The sequence below is a fragment of the Myxocyprinus asiaticus genome, chromosome 15, assembly GCF_019703515.2.
Source record: "Myxocyprinus asiaticus isolate MX2 ecotype Aquarium Trade chromosome 15, UBuf_Myxa_2, whole genome shotgun sequence".
In the NCBI taxonomy this organism is placed as follows: domain Eukaryota; kingdom Metazoa; phylum Chordata; class Actinopteri; order Cypriniformes; family Catostomidae; genus Myxocyprinus; species Myxocyprinus asiaticus.
In genome coordinates this window covers 32,830,548-32,852,395 of record NC_059358.1, presented here as the reverse complement: position 1 = coordinate 32,852,395, position 21,848 = coordinate 32,830,548, and the positions used below count along the sequence as shown (strand labels likewise).

General features: G+C 37.2%; 1 protein-coding gene across 1 annotated transcript; it reads left to right on the top strand.

Moving 5' to 3' along the window:
• The first annotated feature begins 661 nt into the window (after positions 1 to 661).
• LOC127452806 (non-homologous end joining factor IFFO1-like) lies at positions 662 to 21,031 on the top strand. The gene is made up of 9 exons (XM_051718535.1): positions 662 to 2,068; positions 7,102 to 7,162; positions 7,940 to 8,035; positions 9,403 to 9,543; positions 12,858 to 13,045; positions 14,935 to 15,055; positions 16,939 to 17,028; positions 17,735 to 17,865; positions 19,428 to 21,031. Exons 1-9 carry the CDS (start codon positions 1,029 to 1,031, stop codon positions 19,510 to 19,512), a joined length of 1,953 nt encoding a protein of 650 aa, XP_051574495.1. The 5' UTR covers positions 662 to 1,028; the 3' UTR covers positions 19,513 to 21,031.
• Positions 21,032 to 21,848: the final 817 nt, after the last annotated feature.

Below are 21,848 nucleotides of genomic sequence, written 5' to 3'. Positions count from 1 at the left end.
GTTCTCATGAATAAAATATTTACACTGCAAAAAAGAAAAAAAAAAAACTTAATATGTTTAACTGCATAGTTATTAGCCTATTTGAAGAAAAAAAAATAAAATAAAGAAAAATATATTTTCCATTGATAATATTAACTCACAGTTTATAAAGGAAGAAAATAAGATAATTAAAGGTATATCCAAATAAGATGTACAATATATATATATATATATATATATATATATATATATATATATATATATATATATATATATATTCAAATAAGATATATAAAGGGAGACAAATAAGAACTCAAATTCTCCTAAAGGGATTGCACGTTTACACTGATGAACCCCAATCAAGTAAAAGGGTTATTTGTTGCAGATCTGTGATGTCAGATTTGCTTTGTTTTTATGATGCATGACGTAATTTTTGTTTACCGTAAGTACCTCTCCTCAGACACAAACCCACAAGGAGGAAAAAGACAAAAGGCGCTATTGTTTGCTGTGGAACAGTGATGGCTTATATACAACAGGACATTTGTACAATGTCATCTAATAAACACCATATTACAGCAGCGGAATATTGAAGTTAAGCAGTTTCAAGCCCAGACTACTGCTGATATTACGCTAGTGCGCGTGCTGAAGCCCTGCAGAGAGACGCGCTCACGTGTATTCGGGTTACAGGTTGGGATGCAGCAATACGTGCGTTTGGACCTATTTTAAACGTATTTCTGTTTAGATTAGTCATTTCAGTTTAATTAGTTTGTTAGAATAGTGCTTTGCTTGATTTTATTATCCATTTTAAATCCAAAATGTGTTCATATTTTGCTCTTTATCCGTGTTGCTGCAGTGAAGATCTCCATCAGCGTTTATTCATCCTTCTTACTCGGCATTCATGCGCAATCAGTAATACCCTTAACTAGTTATATAAGGCTTTAACTGGTTAAACGTGGACATTACGTCATTACATCATTGTGACGGCGACAATCATTAACTTTTGAAATCAAGCCGTTTAGTGTTTAGAGAGTCAGGTAAAGCTGGTGTTCATGCCCGATCTGCAGCGCTTCAGTTTCCCGTACCGTAGCATGAATTCTCCTCTCCATCACCATCATCACCATCATTATCACAATTATCAGCAGTACCAGCAGCATCAGAACGCAGGAGGACTCGGCCATCCCGATTCACCCTCCGGCTTACTCCCCGAGGCTGCCGTCCTCGGAGCTCCTGACCCATCCGCTTTTTTCCTTGGAGAGCAATCCGGACTCGGACTGGGCCCAGCTGGCGTCCCCCAAACCGTACTTGACCTTCCAGCATCGTCCCAGACTGGGCTGCCTTACCTGCATTTCAACCCATCACTCCACTGGTCCCAACCTCCTCCTCCTACAGCCATGGCATTGAGAAACGACCTGGGCTCCAACATCAGTGTCCTGAAGACCCTCAATCTGCGGTTCCGATGCTTTCTGGCCAAAGTGCATGAACTGGAGAGACGCAATAAGATATTGGAGTTACAGCTGCAGCAGGCTTTAGGCAGCAATAATGCGGGTGGATGCGTGGAGGATGGAAAGACCAAAGACATTGGGGTCCAGACTGGGTTTATCGGGCCTATTGCTGTCTGGCCTGGGTCTCTACCCTTCCAAAACACCAACAACTCTGCCAAACGACCCACTAGTTTGTTTATGCCTCCTCTTACAACTGTCCTCAAACTTGAGACCAGTAAAGCTGATGATGAGAGCAGAATAGACCCAAACTCCAACAGAAATCCAACCATCACAGTTAGTCTCTCTACACCCACCACCGAACCCGCTTCGGCCAACACCAACAACTCCAATAATACTCCTCACGTCAGCAGTGTTGGCACCGGGACATCGCTTAACCCTCCTCCACGGTTCCTCCCAGGCACTATCTGGTCCTTCAACCACACCTGTAAACTGGGAAGCGGGTCAGAGACTCGGGTCACCAGTCCAGGAGTTTCATGGGTCCACCCGGATGGAGTGGGCGTCCAGATAGATACCATCACCCCAGAGATCAGAGCACTTTATAACGTCCTGGCTAAAATCAAAAGGGAGAGGGATGAGTACAAGCGAAGGTGAATATGGAGAATATTATATGTGTTGTATTTTTGACAGGCTAAAATGTTTGTTTATAAGAAAGGTTCAGTGTTGGGCACTTATTTCAGGCCTTTTCTGCAAAGCCCCCAACCTTTCTGTTTAATGGGAGCGATGATGGAATTTATAATGAAAAATCACAGCCAAATCACTTTGAATATATTCATGAAATCCAGCAAATAATTTTTGCCCAGTCTAGTGTTATACGTTTTTGTTAATATTTCTGAGACATTGCATGTCACTGTTTTTAAGTCAGTGGCATTTATGGTGTATCTTAAAGAGGACATTCAGGACTTTTCTATGATACCAAATTTTTGGGGGTGTGGCCAAGGTAATGAGATAAATTATTTTGTAATACTGACAGGATGTGATTATAAAAATAATAAAATTATAATATAATTCAAATATTAACATCATAATACAATAAAATTATTATTATTATTGTTATTGTTTATAATAAAATATTTATATTGTTTTAAAGTATTACAAATATATCTGTATACATCTGTTTAATACTTGAAATAATAATATAAATATTCTATTTAAAAAAATTATATATCTTTGTAATATTTTGCTTTTTGCAACAAACACTATAATAATGTTAAAAAAATTAATAAATGCCAAAGCCTTACTTATTGCTGGGTCTCAGGAGGATATGACACCTGCACACTGGATTATTTCAGCATGTTCTAATACGCTGTCCATTTCCTGGTGCTGAGAGGAAAGCTTAATCTTTCTTCCATAATGGAACTGTGCTTTAGTCACAGATAAACACTTTTGTAATGCAGAGTAGGCTGCATTTGTGATTGAATTGAATGCTCAGCAGCTACATTATCTTGCTTTAATTCAGGCATTAATCAAAACTGTGGCTGCTAATATGAATTGGTTTATTTATTTTTTTTTTTTTAGTGCCTTAAACTAAGTCTTAATGACAACAACAAAATATTAGTGATCCTGTGGCTGGAACCTGTTAAGAGAAAACGAGTTTTGACTTGCAACGTTTGTATGATGAAATGGAGCACATGTGCATTTATCATTTGCTGGCAGTCATGTGCAGAGACATGAAGTAGACATGATCTTTATTTCTCAAGGCTACTGAGGTTATTAGCATCACGTGTGACTAAATATTCCCTGAGATTATTAAATGGAGGGTCACAGAAACTCGTTATCTAAGACAAGATTTTAATGTGACAAATTTTCTCCTACATTAGTAAAACTCTGTGTTCATCATAGGTGGAGGTAAATGCACTACTAAAATTTAAGTTTTGAGGCTTTTAGTCCATGTTTTTTAGCTTTCAGGTTGTCTGTATGTTAGTGTACTCCTAAATTTAGACAAAATTCACTATTAGCAGATAGATATGTTTAAAACGTTGTCTTCCGAGAAATGGACAAAAAATTTTATGACCATCCTACATGACAAATATTTTTTGTCCAATCAAATGTTCTTTAGATTAAGAACATCACATATAGCAAGTAGCATATCAAAGCTCGTCAGTGAGTCTGCATTATGTGGCCGATCCTAGTGTACTGGAACTCTCGGAAACAACATGCCGACTTCCTGTGTGATCATGTTGCAAACGCCCTGTTTCAAAGGGAAATATATCAAGCGAATTCACAGTGAGCACGTTTACATGCACTTTCTTACACCGTTTTATGCTTAATAAGCCGACAACATGTGTGGTCATGTAAACGCATTCAAAGGTGTTCCTTTATTGGTGTAAGGTCATTAGCAGCATAAGAATTAACTGATTGACACAGGTACATTTTTGTCCATTATGCCGATTTTGTGTTTTATGTAAACACCTTTACCGGCGTTCTTACAGGCTTATCCAATGTGTCTAAATGGAAATACAGAAGTTCTGTTCATAATGGCTCAGTGTTCTCATAAGCAGAGGTATTCAAACCATCAGGAAAAGCCAACGGCTGTTTATGTCCAGACCTGCAGCAGCCAGAGCGCCACATTCCACCTGTTGTCAGTCATGGATTGCAGCTTCATTTAGGGCTGAACGGACAGTCAGCACGCAAACTCATTACTGTATGTGTGTTGACTCATCAGGACAGGTGAAGACACTTTTGAAAAGCAGAAAATTCATTTTCACTCTTGGTCTTCATAGCAGATGTTTTTGCGTGTTCAGCATCTTTCTCTCTGGCTGCTTTGCCATTTACTCTGGTTTCACCTCTTCTCATGGCTTTCTGTTCTTCATTTCTATTTCTTTTCTGGCTTGCTAATTTAGTAAGCAGGCTTTTGGTATCTGTGGCAATCATCCTAGAAAGTCTGTTTTGATCTATCTGGTACATTCCATGAGTATGTTACACTTTGGTGTCCCATTACTTTTTTCATGGCATTAGAGGGACAAATTCCATTACATTTGTTATGAGAACTATTGGATAGATAAACTATTGTCTATAAAATGTAGCTAGCATGAGAAGTACAGTAGCTGGTTTTCAACACATCAAATCTCTGTATCCCTCCAGACCTCTCCCACTTCAGAGGTCTTGACCTGTTTAACTGTATCCAACAATTCAAATTGTCCGATAACGTCAAAACTCCTAATTTTACCCACATTTTAATTCTCACTGTATTGCAAAAATTTAACAAATATGTTGATTAGTCAAGCTCAGCATGCAACCTTGTTACACCTTGTTATACTTATTGTTATTATCAAAAGAATATTTTTCTGGAATTTTTAGGAAATATAAGCTCATCGATAACGATACACTATCATTTGGTCTAAAACTTGCTTGGCCTTACCGAGTAATAGCATAATTTAGGCTACAAAACATTCAAGCCTTTTTTTAATTAAATACATTTGGTCTATTTAATTGTTATGTTTGTTTAATATTTATTGCCAGAAAATAATACAATCACAAAGTATTTTAAGCAGTATGTAGACATGTCCCAAATTTGGGTAACAGGATTGCAAAAATTGCATTGAAAAATGAATAGAAATATATCAGCACACATAATATTTGGTTTGACCTCCTGAGGTTGACAATCGACGTTTGCTGAAGGTTAAGCACCTCCTTTTACTGACCATTTATTGAAAAAGGACAAAATACCCCTTTCAGAGTTTCAGGTCCTGTTTTGTATTCTATTCATGGAAAGTACCATTTATTGGATCTTTCTAACTCTTTAACGCATGGTATTTGTGTCATTAGTCTTATTTAGACTCATGCAAGTCTCTCTCTCTCTCTCTCTCTCTCTCAACCACTCCATCTGAACCAGAACATCAAGCAGCATGCAGTGATCTGTGTTGTTTCTGCATTGCAGTACATACACAAGGACTCAGTCTGCAGAGAAGAAGCATCTCTCTGACTCTCTCTCTCTCCACCATTTCTCCTCCCCTCCCTCTTATTATCTGTCACTCCCCTCAGTAACTATATGTTTGCACCTTGAATTGGCAGTAATGCATAGCCTCAGACCAACCTTACAGTCCAGTGAGGATGTTTAATAAATGTAGAGGCTGCTGCAGTGCTCTGAATGTTAAACAGCTCTTACATGAACAGGGCTTGTTCTGTTCCACCTCATTTCACTGTACTACTGCACTGGACAATATTACTGTTGAACAACTACACAATAAATTAGCCCTGACTGAACAGATGGATCATTTAAAGGACTGAAAGTATGCAGTCATTGCACTTAAGTTGAGCTAGCACAGTCACAGAAAAAAATAAAAATAAAAATAAATTACAACTGAAGATTACATAAACACTTTTCAGCTGCACTTTACTGCTAGTTTTTGTCAAATATGACAATTTTTATTTTACAAATGGTCAAGGCGATCTTGATCTCCAGGAAATATTGTTTGTCCACTGCAGGAGGTCAAATTAAATATTATATGTTGTTTTATATTGTATTCATTTTATATGAGTTTTGCGAGTTTTGCAACCCTTTTACAAAAATGTGGTGTAAATTTTATGGAAGGTTACGTTTTTTTATTTGGAGGGCAAATCATGTGTTAAGATTACACTAAGTAGTATGTTTTTTTAGTATTAAAATTAGTCACTTTACCACAGTGAATTGAATATCAATTAATTTTATTTATGTACAAATTATAACATTATTGTATTATTTTAATTGTTGGATAAGTCAGCAATGTCAAGACCTCTGTGGTGGGATAAACTAACTTGGGCTAATATCACCAGGTCAATGGTTATTTTATTTTTTCATTTTTTTTATTCTAATGCTTAAAAAAAGTCACTTAAAAAGGGATAGTTCACCAAAAAAATAATTATGACCATAATTATTGCCATCTCAGATGTGCATGACTTTCTTTCTTCAGCAGAACACAAAAGAAGATTTTTAGAAGAGTATCTCAGTGCTGTAGGTCCATACAGTGCAAGTGAATAGTGACCAAAACTTCGAAGCTCCAAAAAGCATATAAAGGCAGCATAAAAGTAATCCATATGATGCCAGTGATTAAATACATTTATTCAGAAGCGATATGATAAGTGTGGTTGAGAAACAGATACATTTTTAAGTCCTTTCTTTACTATAAATCTCCATTTTCACTTTCATATTCTTCTTTTGATTTTTGGCGACTTACATTCTTTGTGCATATCGCCACCTACTGGAAAGGGAGAAGAATTTATAGTAAAAAATGACTTAAATATTGATCTGTTTCTCACCCACACTTATCATGTCACTTAATATATATCACAAAATATAGATCTAACCACTGGGGTCTTATGAATTACTTCTGTGCTGCCTTTATGTGCTTTTTCTATTCACTTGCATTGTTTGGACCTACAGAGCTGAGATTTTCTTCTAAAAATCTTCATTTGTGTTCTGCAGAAGAAAGAAAGTCATTCACATCTGGGATGACATGAGGGTGAAAAATGATGAGAGAATTTTCATTTTTGGGTGAACTATCCCTTTAAAACGTCATTTTCTTAAGGCATGATTTATTCAAATCTTTACCTAGTCAAATAAACAACAGTTAAAATTCATACTGTTGTTGGCACACATGCTCTGAGTTTGGTTCTTATGTTTTTTCTGGTTTTCTGCTCTCAGATGGGAAGATGAATACGCCATCAGAATGGACTTGGAGCAGAGAGTCAGTGATCTACAGGAGGTGAGAGACACCTTTTAAAGCCATCTACAAACAGCACATCAGTTAAAAGAAAAGAGAAGGTCCTTTCTTTAAACTGATGTGCTGTTTGTAGATGTTAATTGTGCATCTAAGATGTTAATTACAACTTATCCTGAGTCCTGACCCTTTTTTGTCAATCAGCAGGCTTGGGGCTTTTGTTGCACCTTTGGGATCAATTTTTACTTTGACTAAATCATATTAAAGCTACAGTAAGTACATGAGTATTTAGCTTCAAAAGTCTTCAAAAGTCAAAATTCTTAGTGTTGAGGCATTTAAAGGCAAAATTGCAGCTTTTCTACATTAGTAAGCTGCTGTAATGTTTGATGTTGGCAGTTATTGTTTATTTGAAAAGTGCTCTGTTATTCACTGCATTACTTTAATCTCTGAAATCTGGCATTCAGTCTTAGCTTCAACCACTGAGCTCTTTTGTTTCATTGTTTATTCCTATTTGAATTATTTTATCCCAGGACATAATGTGTAAGATGACTATCCCTTGTGTTCAAAATGGTATGGTTCTTAAGCTTGTCAAAAAAATGCATCTTTATTTGTGTTTAAGGAGAGGTTTAGTTAAAAAAAAAAATTCAAAGTTTTAATAATGTAACTTTTTGCTCATTGTGGCTAAGTAGGTGAACTGTAAGACTATTGGACACTATGAGTTAGGTTTACCTGGGTTGTAGGAAGTATGAAATGTGTTTCTCTGTATGGCCAGATAATTGTGTACTAACAAGAATGTTTTTGGATATACGTTTCAATGTATAGGACCTCCAGGAGAGCGAGGTATGTCAGGATGAGTTGGCCCTCAAGGTGCAACAGCTGAAAGCCGAACTCGTGCTCTTTAAAGGACTCATGAGTAATGTGAGTGTGAGAGGCAAAACACTCAGACAAACCTCCTGTAAATATGCTCCAGATATACTGGACCGCACATTTAGCAAATACAATGCAACACCTTAATATACAATACACCTTTAATAAAGACAGAATAGCTGATCACCAGGATGTTATATTTTGTTCCATGATTCAACTGATTCAGTTGATAAAGTCCCCATGAAATGGCTTGACAAGCGCAGTATTCTTCCCTGTGACACATTTCCTATTGAAACAAAAAGTTGGGACGGGGCATATCAAAGTGCCCTTTTTTTAAGACAATAGCCTTTAATTTACGTTACAGTTGTGAGACATGATTTGCTACTTGTTATTGCTAGTCAGAGGGAGTTGGTATGGGAAGGGGGAGGGACATTCTAATTCTAGACAGAATTTTATTAGATACAAATTTTGACATGCCCATGAGTGTAAGATGAGTCATCAGCATTTGTCTGTTGTCCACCTTATGTGCTAAAAGTTCATTTTGTCAACTTTTAGGAGTACACAAGCATATACATGACCTCACAGCTAACAGGCTTGGACTAAAACTACAAAATTAAAATTTTGCTTTAATGAGTTCTTTAACCACAGATTGTCAACTGAATCATCAGGACCACATTGGTTGACCAGCATCGGAGTAGCACTAACCAGCATAAACCAGCCTGGACTAACATGGAAACTCATGCTGCTCTAAGCTGTTTATTTATTTATAGTGCAGCAGCCATTTGATTTAATTGCATCGCTCATGTAGTGTTTAAATCAACACAAAGTCAGGGGTTTGTTTCTGAAGAAAACTGTAATGTGCATTCCTAGTAGCTAGACTCATTTTTGAGAGCACCACCACAATTATAACATTTTCTGAAGAAATGCTATGAATGTTCACATAAATGCTCACATGCAAACACACACATGCTCAGCATACCGTTAGAATTGCCCACCTCCACCTTTCCATAATTTGCACTTTGTTTATTTGAAGCTTTTGAAAGTGCTTCATTGAAGAATGTCACTGTTTTAAACGTTTTAAACGTGGAAATATTCTTTCCAGAAATGATTTATCACAGAGTTCAAAGAGCTAAAAATAGCTTGTTTTTGTAAATGAGTATTAGTACACACATTTGCTGCTAGCTGTTTGTCCAAAGAATGATACAAACATCGCAGTTTGCCTAATTGAGCATCACTGCGGTTTCATTTTCACATTAGTAGGCTACATATGAAACTGTTATGAGAGCCATTGTAATCAATACTAAAAAGAAGGCTTTATAGGAATTGACTTATGTTATTAACAGGAAGAGACTATCAGTAATCTAATTACTATTGCTACAAATGACACAAAATATCCACACAAATCTGTTCACATACAGAACCTGTCAGAGTTGGACAGTAAAATCCAGGAGAAAGCCATGAAGGTGGACATGGACATCTGCAGACGCATTGATATCACAGCTCGCCTGTGTGACGTTGCCCAACAAAGAAACTGTGAAGATCCGATCAAGATCTTTAAGGTATTCACTCACACATAGACATCTGGGTAGTTGATATAAAAAGGACAAATTGAAGGCAACGTGTGATTAAAATGGTAGAAATTTTAATTTGACCTGTGACGGCATCTAAAGTACCATTTCCTTAGTATATCATATCTATTTTAAACTGAAATGATGATGTTGATAAAAAAAAAAAAAAAAAGAAAAAACCTTGGACATGTTATGGCATCAACTCAACACCTGAACTCCCTTTCATATTTAGATTATGCCTTAAATATTATATGCTACATGTTTAACCCCTATAAGCTGGTTTGATATGTTATGTGGAAGTCGTTTATCCTGTAATCTTGCACGCTTGCAATTCATATGTGTAAAGAGCCTCTCTGTGTATCTGGTTCACTCTCTGATTCAGCTGCAGTGTTTTTTCTGCTGATGCGTGCACTGGTATCTCACTAGTGGCTCTGAGAACTGATCTGTATTGCATGGTGTGGACAAGGGAGCGGTTCAACCTCTTCATATTTTTTGGTCTAGCACTATATTTGGTCCAAGAAAACAATTAAAGGGATGGTTCACCTTAAAGTTTAATTTTGTCAATATTTTCTCACCCTCATGTTGTTCCAATGATTTTCTTTCTTCTGTAGACCACAAACGGAGATGTCAGCATTCTGCTGAACTTCTCCTTTTGTGTTCAATGGAAGAAAGAAAATCAGATATAGGTCTTCAAAATAAGACATTTTCTGCTGACCTGGTCGAGTCAGTTGTTACATTTTTTTCTTGCCTTGCCAACATTTGTATATGTGTCAAAAAGAAAAACATTTATATTTTTCATTAAAGGTTTAGTTTTCTTTGAAAAATTTGAAAGTTACAACAAGTCTACAGACACGGTTTGAGGTTTTTCCAAATTCCCTTAACCAAGACAAAATTATCAGTTGTAACTCCTGCTAGAGCTTTCAAGCAACATCCACCTAACTCAGCACAGACCTTCAGACCATTTTTGACAAGGGTTGCTATGACTTTTCTAACTGATCCAAATAACAGTTTTCATAGAGTGGACTATCAAGAATTAGAAAATCCCATAGATTTACATTGATGGAATGTTCAAATGGGCCTATTAAAACTGTCAAAAAACCAAAAAATCTAAATAAAAAGTAAACCAGACAAGGAATAGAGAGAGAGAGACACACACACAGAGAGAGAGAGAGAGAGAGAGAGAGAGAGCAATTTATTTGGAATATTTCGAAAGGTTTGTTCAATATGTTCAATACAAGTTAAGCTCAGCTGGCAGCATTTGTGGCATTATGTTGATTACTTAAAAACTTAATCTCTACTCGTCCCTCTCTTTTTAAAAAAACAACAACAAAAATCTGGGTTACAGTAAGGCACACAAAAGTAAAGCCTCAGCACTTAAACAGTGTGTTAACATGATTTTAGTGTGATCAAATTGCTAACTAAGAACATTTTTGTTAAGTAGGACTTTGTAGGCAGCTGTATAGCGAGTGTCCTCAACTTCGAATTAGCTTTGTTTAAACGAGACAACCTTCGTAGGACAAACGGAAACACAACAAATCATGGTTGCTACGACAGCACGCATCGCTCTCAACCTGCACAAGTGCTCTGTGTGAGAAGGGACCATCTGAGGTCAACTTTAGGAGAGTTATACCGATGTAGAGAGAAAAGAAAATGTATTTTGCGGCTGCATTTTTATATTTATATTGAAAATAATATATACTGTATATTTCACTCCCGTCTACTGAGGTACTTCAAGATGGGAATTAACATTACTTGCATTTGAACATCATATTTCGGATAAATCGACGTAATTTTTTAGAGAAATAGTGTACGTTTCCGTTGAAGCAAAGATTTTTGTGTGTTATGAGTGCCAATGAAGGATATACCTCTTACATCCTCTGAATTCCTGTGAAAGAAGTTTGCATTCGAAGGCTGCATTCAGAGTATCCTACTTGTTTTTCTGAAATGAGACTCTGTGACATAAGCGGCCGACAAATGCGAAGCACACAAAACGAGACACAGTCGTCATATCCAATTTGACAACTTTGTTGCCATGATGATGTAATGCCGAAAACCCTAAAACGGCTGAAAAAGTTACGATTTACTTTACAGCTCAAACTATACACAAAAGAATGAATGTAAGTGCTTTTATAAAATAAGCTTCATATTTCTGCCTTTAAACCCATTCACTTCCATTGTAAGTGCCTCAATGTAACCTCTATTTTTGCTTTTTTTAAAGAAAAGGAGGAACGAGTCTAAATTATTTTTTGTGGTCATCAATATAATGCCACAAATGCAGTCAATTGATCTTAACTTGTATTGAACCCGGAACATTTACCTTTAAGTTGCTCTCACTATTTCTCTCTCTCTCCATCTATGTATCTGATGGTTTGTCTGATTATCTAGCTAGGTAACTGGCTGTTTGTCTCTATAATGTCTGTATAACCAACCAATAGATAACCAATCAAACTTCAAAACTATTTAAACTTTCAGGCATGGCTCTCTCAAGCCAACATCAGATTTTTTCTTCACAAACTACTTATCGAGTTTATTCTTATCAAGCCATTCTAACAATCTGTGTCAGTCAACTAAATAACTTTACCTTGGTGAAATCAGCAGAATTTGGAACAGTTTTGATCAGTATATCCTAGAAAACCAAATGCTTGAGGGCCTGGATAGCTCAGTGAGTAAAGTCTCTGACTACCACCCCTGGAGTTCATGAGTTCAAATCCCACAGTGTGCTGAGTGACTCCAGCCAGGCCTCCTAAGCAACCAAATTGGCCTGGTTGCTAGGGAGGGTAGAGTCACATGGGGTAACCTCCTTATAATATTGCTATAATGTGGTTCGCTCTTGGTGAGGCGCATGGTGATTTGTGTGTGGATGCCACAGTGGATGGCGTGAAGCCTCCACACACGCTATGTCTACGCGGTAATGTGCTCAACAAGCCACATGATAAGATGCGTGGGTTGACGGTCCCACCCGGATTTAGGTGAGTCACTATGCCACCACAAGGGCATAGAGTGCATTGGGAATTGGGGAGAAGAATTTTTTATTTTTTTTAAATGCTACGTTTGCAAGGCATAAAAACCATGAACTGTACATGCTGAACAACAATAAGAAGTAGTGACAGCGCAGCACTGGCACAACAGTTTTGTCAACTGCCCAAAACGCCCTCACATTGTCCCCCTGGCCATCCTTGTTAAGCTCTAATACAGGTTTGGAATAACCTGAGGGTGAGTAAATGATGACAGAATTTTCATTGTTGGGTGAACTACTCCTTTAAATTAAGTTCAATGGTATTACCTTTCCTCTCTTTCTGTTTCAGGTTCCCAGTCCTCAGAATACCATCACCTCTCGTGCCCGTAAAAAAGCATCTCAGCCTGTCAATGGCAGTGAGACAGATGAGCCAGTCAGCACCTCTGAGAGTGATGGAGGTGGTGCGAGAGAGGAGGACGTGTGCACCCCTTCAACCCAGCAGATCAATGAAGAGATGCAGAGGATGTTAACTCAACTGTGAGCACTTTCATAAGCAGTGCAATATTTGGTCAGAGCTGTGGTTCCAAACTGTGAACTGCATCTTTGCTGTTCTTTTCCACCCTATTTTTAGACTAGGACTGGGTAAAATAATAAATGTATGGATGTATGTATTTGCTTTGAAATGGTTTAAAGGGTTATTGTTTTCAATCAGAGATTCAAGGTAGTTTAATGTAGTTGGGGCCGTAGCCTTGTGGGTACCCAAGTTCCAGTCCTGATTCGAGGTCCTATCCCTTTCCCCTACTTTCCCCTGGTGTTTCCTGTCTCCTCAACTTTCCTTTTAAAAAAGATGAAAAATCCCCAAAAAAAGTATAATTCAAGAACTAAAAATCTAGTTAATCATAATCAAGGCATGTTCCCACTTTTTTTTTTTTTTAACAAAATGAACACAAGGAAGAATAATTTAATCACAATAATTTATATGCACCAATAATGGTACATACTGTTGCTTTTTATTTTTTATTATTTTTTTGTCCCCTTTTCTCCCAATTTGGAATGCCCAATTCGCACTGCTTACTAGGTCCTCGTGATGGCGCGGTTACTCACCTCAATCCGGGTGGTGGAGGACAAGTCTCAGTTGCCTCCGCTTCTGAGACCGCCAATCCGCGCATCTTATCACGTGGCTCGCTGTGCATGAAACCATGGAGACTCCCAGCATGTGGAGGCTCTTGCTACTCTCCGCGATCCACACATAACTCACCACGCACCCCATTGAGAGCGAGAACCCCTAATCGCGACCACGAGGAGGTTACCCCACGTGACTCTACCCTCCCTAGCAACCGGGACAATTTGACTGCTTAGGAGACCTGGCTGGAGTCACATGATATATGAACATACTGTTGTAACAAACTTAGCAGTTAAATATATGAAAAATGCACGACTTCTGTGAACATATTTGATTGACTACGTTTACATAGACACCAGATAGTGGCTTATTGCGAGAAAGTGAGTTACTGTGATAAAAGAGCCCTCAATGTAATTTCCAAGTGACTCTTGTGTAAATAACAGGGGAAGACTTCAGTATTTTATTCTCTTTTGCTATCTTTTATTTCCAGATATTCCAAAGTTGGAAACCAGCGTTCTAGTTTACGTGACGTTTCAGAATGCCACTTTCTGCAAAAACCCTGCAATAAACTGTCTTCTTAAGTGCATGCAAACGTGCATATTGATGAAACAAATTGTTGAGGTCTTGAGCACGTTTACATGCAGGTTGCATTGGCGTAAGGTCATAAACGGTGTAATAATGAACCGGTCGATATGGGTAGATTTTTGCCCATTAAGCCGATTTCGTGTGGCATGTAAACACCTTAACTGCATTCTCACTGGCTCCTCCAATGTGCGCACATGTTGAGCACATGCCTCTTCGCGGTTTGATGTAAAAATCTGAGAATAACATGATTATTTCAAATGTCATGGAAACACAGATTTCTTGTTTTGTCAGGTTTTTAAATAAGCTGATTTTAGAGAGTAATCAGCATATTGGTGTGCATGTAAAAGTGCTCATTGTTTTGAATACATTCGGTAGAATGACCAGTGTGAACTGATTTACAAAAATTAATCAAAACTTAACTCTTAATTGTTTAAATCAACTTAAATGTATTAAATTACCTTTTAGTTTTTTTTTGCTACTGATGTTTAAATTAGAGGCTCTATTAAAACATCTTTCTTAATGCTCTCATACTTGAGAGTTGTGAACTGTAAAACTAGGCTTATGACAAACTTTTTAGGAAATTTAAAGGGCAAATAAAAAGTGCATCAAAACCATTTTCAATTGTGCTTAATTTTATATTGGGAGCAAAATCATTAAAAATACACTGTGAATATTCGTACTAACATAATGACTTGACATGTGTATGTGTGTTTATCAGGCGTGAATGTGAGTTTGAGGATGACTGTGATTCTCTTGCTTGGGAAGAGACAGAGGAGACGCTGCTGCTGTGGGAGGATTTCCCAGGATCCACTTTAACAGCCGACACCAATCAGGGCGAGGTACGTACATTGCATTCTTGGTCATTGAGTTTTAAGTTTACTAGAGTGATGGTTTCCTCCATCTGATTTTAAATCACATGGTTTATGTTTGGTTGATATTTGTGGGTGAAAAGATGTTCTTGTATAGACATTAGACATATTGCTTACTACTTCCTTATCCAATAAACACGTTTTTGTATACATGGAAACTTCACCATTAATAATTAATTGAAGAGGCAATATCCTACACGTCATCATTTTTTTTTTCTCTCTGAGATCCGACCACAACGTTAGCCAAGTTTCTAGCATTAAAACTGCTCATAATTTAGCATTTCACAAACAATTTCTATTAAGACTTCCATATAGACATACCATATGTAAATGACCACTTTTATGATTGCAAAGAGCATGTGAAATTAATAACTATTCTTGAATTGTGGGTTTGCTGTCTGGTCCAATATAGTTGGCACTGCCCCTTCCATGCCCCAATTTGGTAGCATTTTCTAGAAAAATTTTGTTTACAAAAAGGATCTGAAATAATCAAATTAAGTCAATGTGATAAAATGTGAAAAAATAACACATTACATTGATTATCAGACTTACTGCACCGTCATCATAAAGGGAATGTCATTTTTTTGTGGGGATTTTGGCTTGTGAAAATGCCAAGTGGCTCGTGTCAAGTGAAAACCACAAGCCACAGTGTCTGGTTAGCCAAAACGTTAATGTCTAGCTCTGTTCATGTCCTTTTTCTGACTTTTTCTGCTTCTGAAAATATCCACAAAGTGCAGTATCTCTTGTCTTTTTATCGTACACACACTCTCTTGCAACCTGTTGTTCCTAAATACTGTTTTCAAGATTAAACAGTGCTTTAAAAGCAATCTTAACAATAGTTGTTGTTGTTATTGTTTACACTGGGCAGAGGGTGTACTTGTTGTGTTGTTGTAGTGTTTTGAAGGTGAAGCCTGTGTTTAGCATTGTGGATGATGAACACAGACTAAGAGCTTTGAGTTTGAGTTGAACGACTTTTATTCTTTTTTGAATCCCCAAGATTGTAAACACTTAATTAAATGTTTTAATTTAATTAATTGCATGATATGCTGATTCATCAAATTAATCATAATTAATTGTAAATTGCAATATTTGCTGAGAAAACTGGCTAAATTAACATATTTCAAAAACATTACATCATTGTGGAAGGCTATTTAATAATTGAATAGACAATATTAATAATTCAAATATCAATATATTGGTTGTATTATATCTCCATATCATTAAACATAAACCTGTCACTTGCCTATAGTCCACACCAATTCATTTTGCAAGCAAGTGTGTCACATTCACATAGGACTTTATTTCCTGTGTCCTTATGTGCTGTTTTTTAATGGTTGGGCCTTTTTTTAGCATCTCGCACCATGAGTGCCGAATTTTTAAGACACAGTAGCAACATTATAAAATGTGATATAGGCTGAATCTCATGTTCACATGCTCGCTCTGAGTGTGATAGAGGTTATCCAGATGAGTATAGCATGCTAATGTTCATCCAGTCATGTTGAGTCATGAGTTTTGGGCATAAGACACATGCAGACATACACAGATTTAGGTCAGGCTACTCTTGCTGAGGGGCAGTTCGATAATAAACATTACTGACATTAGTTAATGCGATGTTGGCTGGAAGTGTGTTGCGTTTCATGGAAAGCTCAAAGTGTTCAAGTGTCAAGGATTCAAAGTGTTTAGAGTTTTCCATCAGCGGGGTCATTAATCTAGTGTTTTATTTTCCCTCTGGTAAAATCTCATCTGCTACTGAGTGCTTATGCTTTAGCACTAAGAAAATGTATGTTCTCTCTCTCTCTCTCTCTCTCTCTCTCTCTCTCTCTCTCTCTCTCTCTCTCTGTCTGTCTGAGCAGGAAGAGTGTTTGGAGAAGGTGATTAAGGACACTGAGTGTCTATTTAAGTCCAGGGAGAAGGAATATCAGGAGACTATAGACCAGATAGAGGTGAGATGATTTATGTACCGATGAATGGATCTCAGTTTTTTTTACATTAACCAGTATTTTACTTTACATTCATGTATTATCAGATTATTATTTCACAGCTTTCATGGAAAACTTGATTCTGATTGGTCAACTGTGGCATTCTGTGATCAAATATTGTTGCATAATGACTGTAAAACTGTAGAATTGACCATTGTCCCAGGCTGTCAATGTCTTTAGTTAGTTTTATGTCTCTTGTATCGCTTTCTTCTTACATAATAAAGTAATTTCAGCTCAAATCAATATTTGGTTAGTAGCTGTGTAATAAGCAGGATAATGTACAGTCAGCCAGTCATTATCACTAATTATAAAGTGGAAAATTCTGGTCCTTGATACTCATTGCTCAATACAGTGTTCCAGCTGTGCTAAAATATGCAGTATATTATGAGCTGTGACATGAAACCCAGTCCTCATAATGGTTTGTTATTTTTTTGCACAGCCTTGTTCACCCTGTTGAGGTTTATTTTCAATAATGACTGACTGTGCATTATCCTATTCATACAGCCCTGTTTAATATATTTTACACATAAAGACTACTGTACTAGTCATTTCTTGATTAGCAAGATGCAGGGTTTAAAAGTGTTTTCTAAGTAAATAAATGCAAATAAAATATAAAAGGTTTAAAGCTGTGTCCCATCAGCCCCGTTTGATGCAGTCTGTTTCTCTATAGTTGGAGTTGGCCACAGCAAAGTCGGACATGAACCGACACTTGCATGAGTACATGGAGATGTGCAGTATGAAGAGAGGACTGGATGTGCAGATGGAGACCTGCAAGAGACTCATCACCCAGAGTGGAAACAAGTATGCATATTTCCACATACACATTCTGTGACAGTTAGTGCTGAAGTGTGTAATTTCTGCTCCCCTACCATCACCAAACTCGTGTAATTATTTTATTTAATAAAAAATAACAATTAGAAAAAAAATGATCATTGTTTTCAAACAGGTTTCCCAAACACAGAATCAAGCAGATAGTCTCACCCCAAACTCAGACCAAAGGTTGAGCCAATGTTGCTGTTTCAGGCTGGTCGGAATGCTCAAAGAAACATAAGTATATTTTGATTGTGCCTCAGACAGTACTTCTATATTAATTTTGTCTTTTTAATATGTTATGTTAACAATATTCTAGTCACGACAACTCTCAGAAAGATTTAGCATGATAATGTGGGTATGGCATATTGAAAGGATATTGGCCTTGGTCGACTAGATTTAATACGCTGCTGCAGAGCAAGTACTGAGACTTGCTACTGCTAGAACATTGACAGACATTCTAAGTTAAGCATGTGAACATGCTGCTGCTGCACAATTAGACAAAATGCAAGACATATTGCGTCGAGCATGTATGAACATGCTGCTGCACAATTAGACATCACAAACTATCCCCATGTAGCAGATCTAGACAAATGGTGCTGGGGTGGAGGTTGGTTTCATTGAAAAACTCTTGCTGCACACTGCAATGAAACTGGCTTGTCTGTGAAACTGAGCAATTTAAATGTTACATAAAGATAGAGATGCAAGGTGATTGGCTTCCGATTAAAGCGTTTTCATCATGTAGTCCAACTAATATCGTCCAATTTTAAGTCGGACTAACAGACCTAGTTAATGCAATTGTAGATCGGCTTCTTCCAGCATGTTTACACGTTAATCCGACCACAATATAGCATAACAGTCGTGTTCTGGAAGTAAAAATCCCATCCCAAAATCCCAAAAAAATTTGTAACTATAAGTTATAAACCTTTAAAGACCAACTTATCTTGAGTTCAGAGAAATTGAGCTCTTAGAAATTGTGTTTTATAGCAGAATTACTGGTGAAGAACTATATTACTCATGATCCTGAGGAGAAATGCTCCACCAATCAGAGAATCGTGACAAACAAAGCCAGCCTAACAAGCTCTGCAGCTACCGCTCTCTCGCATGACACGCTGTGAATGACGCAATCGAGACGGCTATCCTAAACATACTGTTTCTAATTTTAACACAACATCTTCAAATAAATAGTTTCTTTTTTCCATTGATTTTAATTCGATTGCATCATTCGCAGTGCTTCACAGGATTGTAGTTCACACCATCAATGAAGACGTTAAGCACACAGTCTTTTACATTTTTCTTTTTGTCTGATTTTCATGTAGATGTACTTATCGTACTTAACGTTTACACTTCTCACGGGAACCGACATACGAATGGTTTACTAATATTTTGCCCTGCATATTAAGCTGGGATAGGAGAAAGTATTTTAACACAAAACATTACACACTTCAGCTTTAAATTAGATTTTTCATGTTTGCTGTTTTATGAAGCACAAGAAAAGTGTATTTTTGTCTATTTTTTTATTTGGTAAAATATGACTTCAACCCTCCTTGCAGTAAATCCACTTCTCCCATACCTGGAGGAGGTGCAGATGTAAACAGAGGCACAGAACGGGATAAATCTGAGGAGGGAAGGAGATAATGATGTTGAAACGGGTCTAAAGATGGTGTTGGCATGAAGACAAGAACCTAACCATCCTGATTCATGGCACCCATCATCAAAAGTTAACCAACAAGAGCCCTTCACATGTTTTTGCAGTGAATCCAGTCACTGCCTGTAGTGGTGGTAAATACAATTACATCATACTGTGCTCAATGCCTGAAGGAGAATAAATAATCTATGTGAGATTTTCCCTTGTGGTTGTGCAGAGCAGCTATGCTGTTTTCACTCCTACACCATGTCATCTTAAAGGCCGTTAACCGAGTCCTCACAAGATTATTTGCTTTTATCTAATTTCATCGAGTCCATTCGCAAATGGGTATCAATCATGTTTTCTGATCTTGTCCTCCAAATGTCTGAGTCATTATATTTTCAGCAGTGAATACAATCACTTTTGATTTCACATATCTGGCAGAGATTCACTGAAAACGTTTTCACCAAGTTTCCATTTCCTAGAGACTTTGAGCAACGAGGGGACATTCGCTCACTTATTGTTGCTGCAAGAACCATTACGCACTGCTGTAAGCTGTGGGTTGATCGGGTGTTATACTTCCTGTCTGAGCTGTTTTAAATACTGGGCTGTTGATGCTAGTGAAGGGTGGAGGTAACTGTAGCCTGCACGCCCCCCGTTTCTGTGCTGTCTTCCTGCTGCTCAAACCCCGAATTCACATGAAATATATGACATTTCATGCAAACGGCATTGGGCTGTTGACAGGCAGCATTAGAGTCTCAGTTCTATGTGCTCTTAGAATAATGAACTCTTTCTTCCTTCCTCTCTTGCTGGTGGAAAACATGAGTGATGATGGGTGAGGTCAGACGAGTAAGGCTTGAGAAAGTATGGCTCAAATTATGTGTTAGAGAGTTGAGCATGTTAACCACTTCATTATTTCCTTCTCACAATTCCACTCTTTTCTTTTCCTATCGAGCTAAATGATATTGAGCATTTGTATGAGCATTTATTTCTGCTGTAGGAGAGAAATTATGATAGTAGTTCACTTAAGGGTGGGGAAAACATTGCGATAGTTTGAATAGCTCAATATTTCAAATGATTGCAGTATTTTACCTCACAAAACTGTATTGATATTCTCACAAGAATCAATATTTTTTGTTACAGTTTTCACATAAAAAAGTTTGTGGAAAAGAGTATCATGTGAGAAGTCGTAACATACTGTAGCATTAGGTCATCAAAAACATCAAACTCAGAATGAACTAAGAATAACTGTGCAAAGCACAGAAGTCCAGTGCAGATGAAAGAGAAACAAGAGAGTAAAATATAGCAATGTATATCAGTTTTAAATAAACACACACTAAATATAAAGAATCAATATTATTGTATCGGGACCTAGATATCAATAAAATAATGTATTTCTAGGTCCCTGCTGATTCCCACCCATGATTCATATGAAATTCATATAAAATTCTGTGTGTAACACTACTATAGATGTGAAACCCCGTATTCAATCCATATTTCACCTTTCCATGCATCTGTAGTTCACCTATTACTTTTCTTTGCACTTTTCTGAGACCTTGCTGGTGACTCTGATGACTTGTGTTGATGTAAAGATAATTCTGTTTGTCTGACCTGTAGTTTTCATTGTGAACATCTCTGTTGTCTTGATTGACTGCAGTGGTGTGTTCTTTTAAGAACTGGAGAGCATGACATGTGTGGTTGCAGATATGCTGAAGAGTGATGTTCATGACAGAGGTCTTCTTGATACTAGAAAGTTGTTCTTTCTTTTTCGATAGGTCTACTTAGGGTGACTTTTTGCCTGCATCATAAAATCATTCTTGTCTTTCCTATTTTAGGGCTGGGTTACCAGGACTTAAGCCATGATTGTTTTCTGTAGAGCCCCAAATGTTTTTATCATCATGTAGTGATTTCAAAAGTACCAGTGCTTTGTTACTAGTTCAATCTGAAATATAAATATATTCAAAAATTAAGTAATATATGTATAAATTAATGAGACCAGTCTTTCTACAGTATCGATAACAGCAAATACTAACAATTCAGTACCTTCACGCTGTCTAGTTTGCGGATGCTGTGTATGTGCATGCATGCAAGAGGAGCTCCCATGACTAAATGCCTTGTCTTGGTGAGATAAGTGAAACTGTGTAGAGTTGGTCCATCCAGATGCAGTAAGTACCAAATATTTAGATATAAAACCCTAATAAAAGGGTAATACAGTATGCAGAGGTGCTTCAGGAATTTGCTCAATTTAAGTCACAAGCCAGGATGTTTGCGTTTTTGCCAAACTTCTTAAGTCACCATAATGCCTAGCAAACTTTGGCAAAATTAGAAACTATTTTTCCTCATAAGC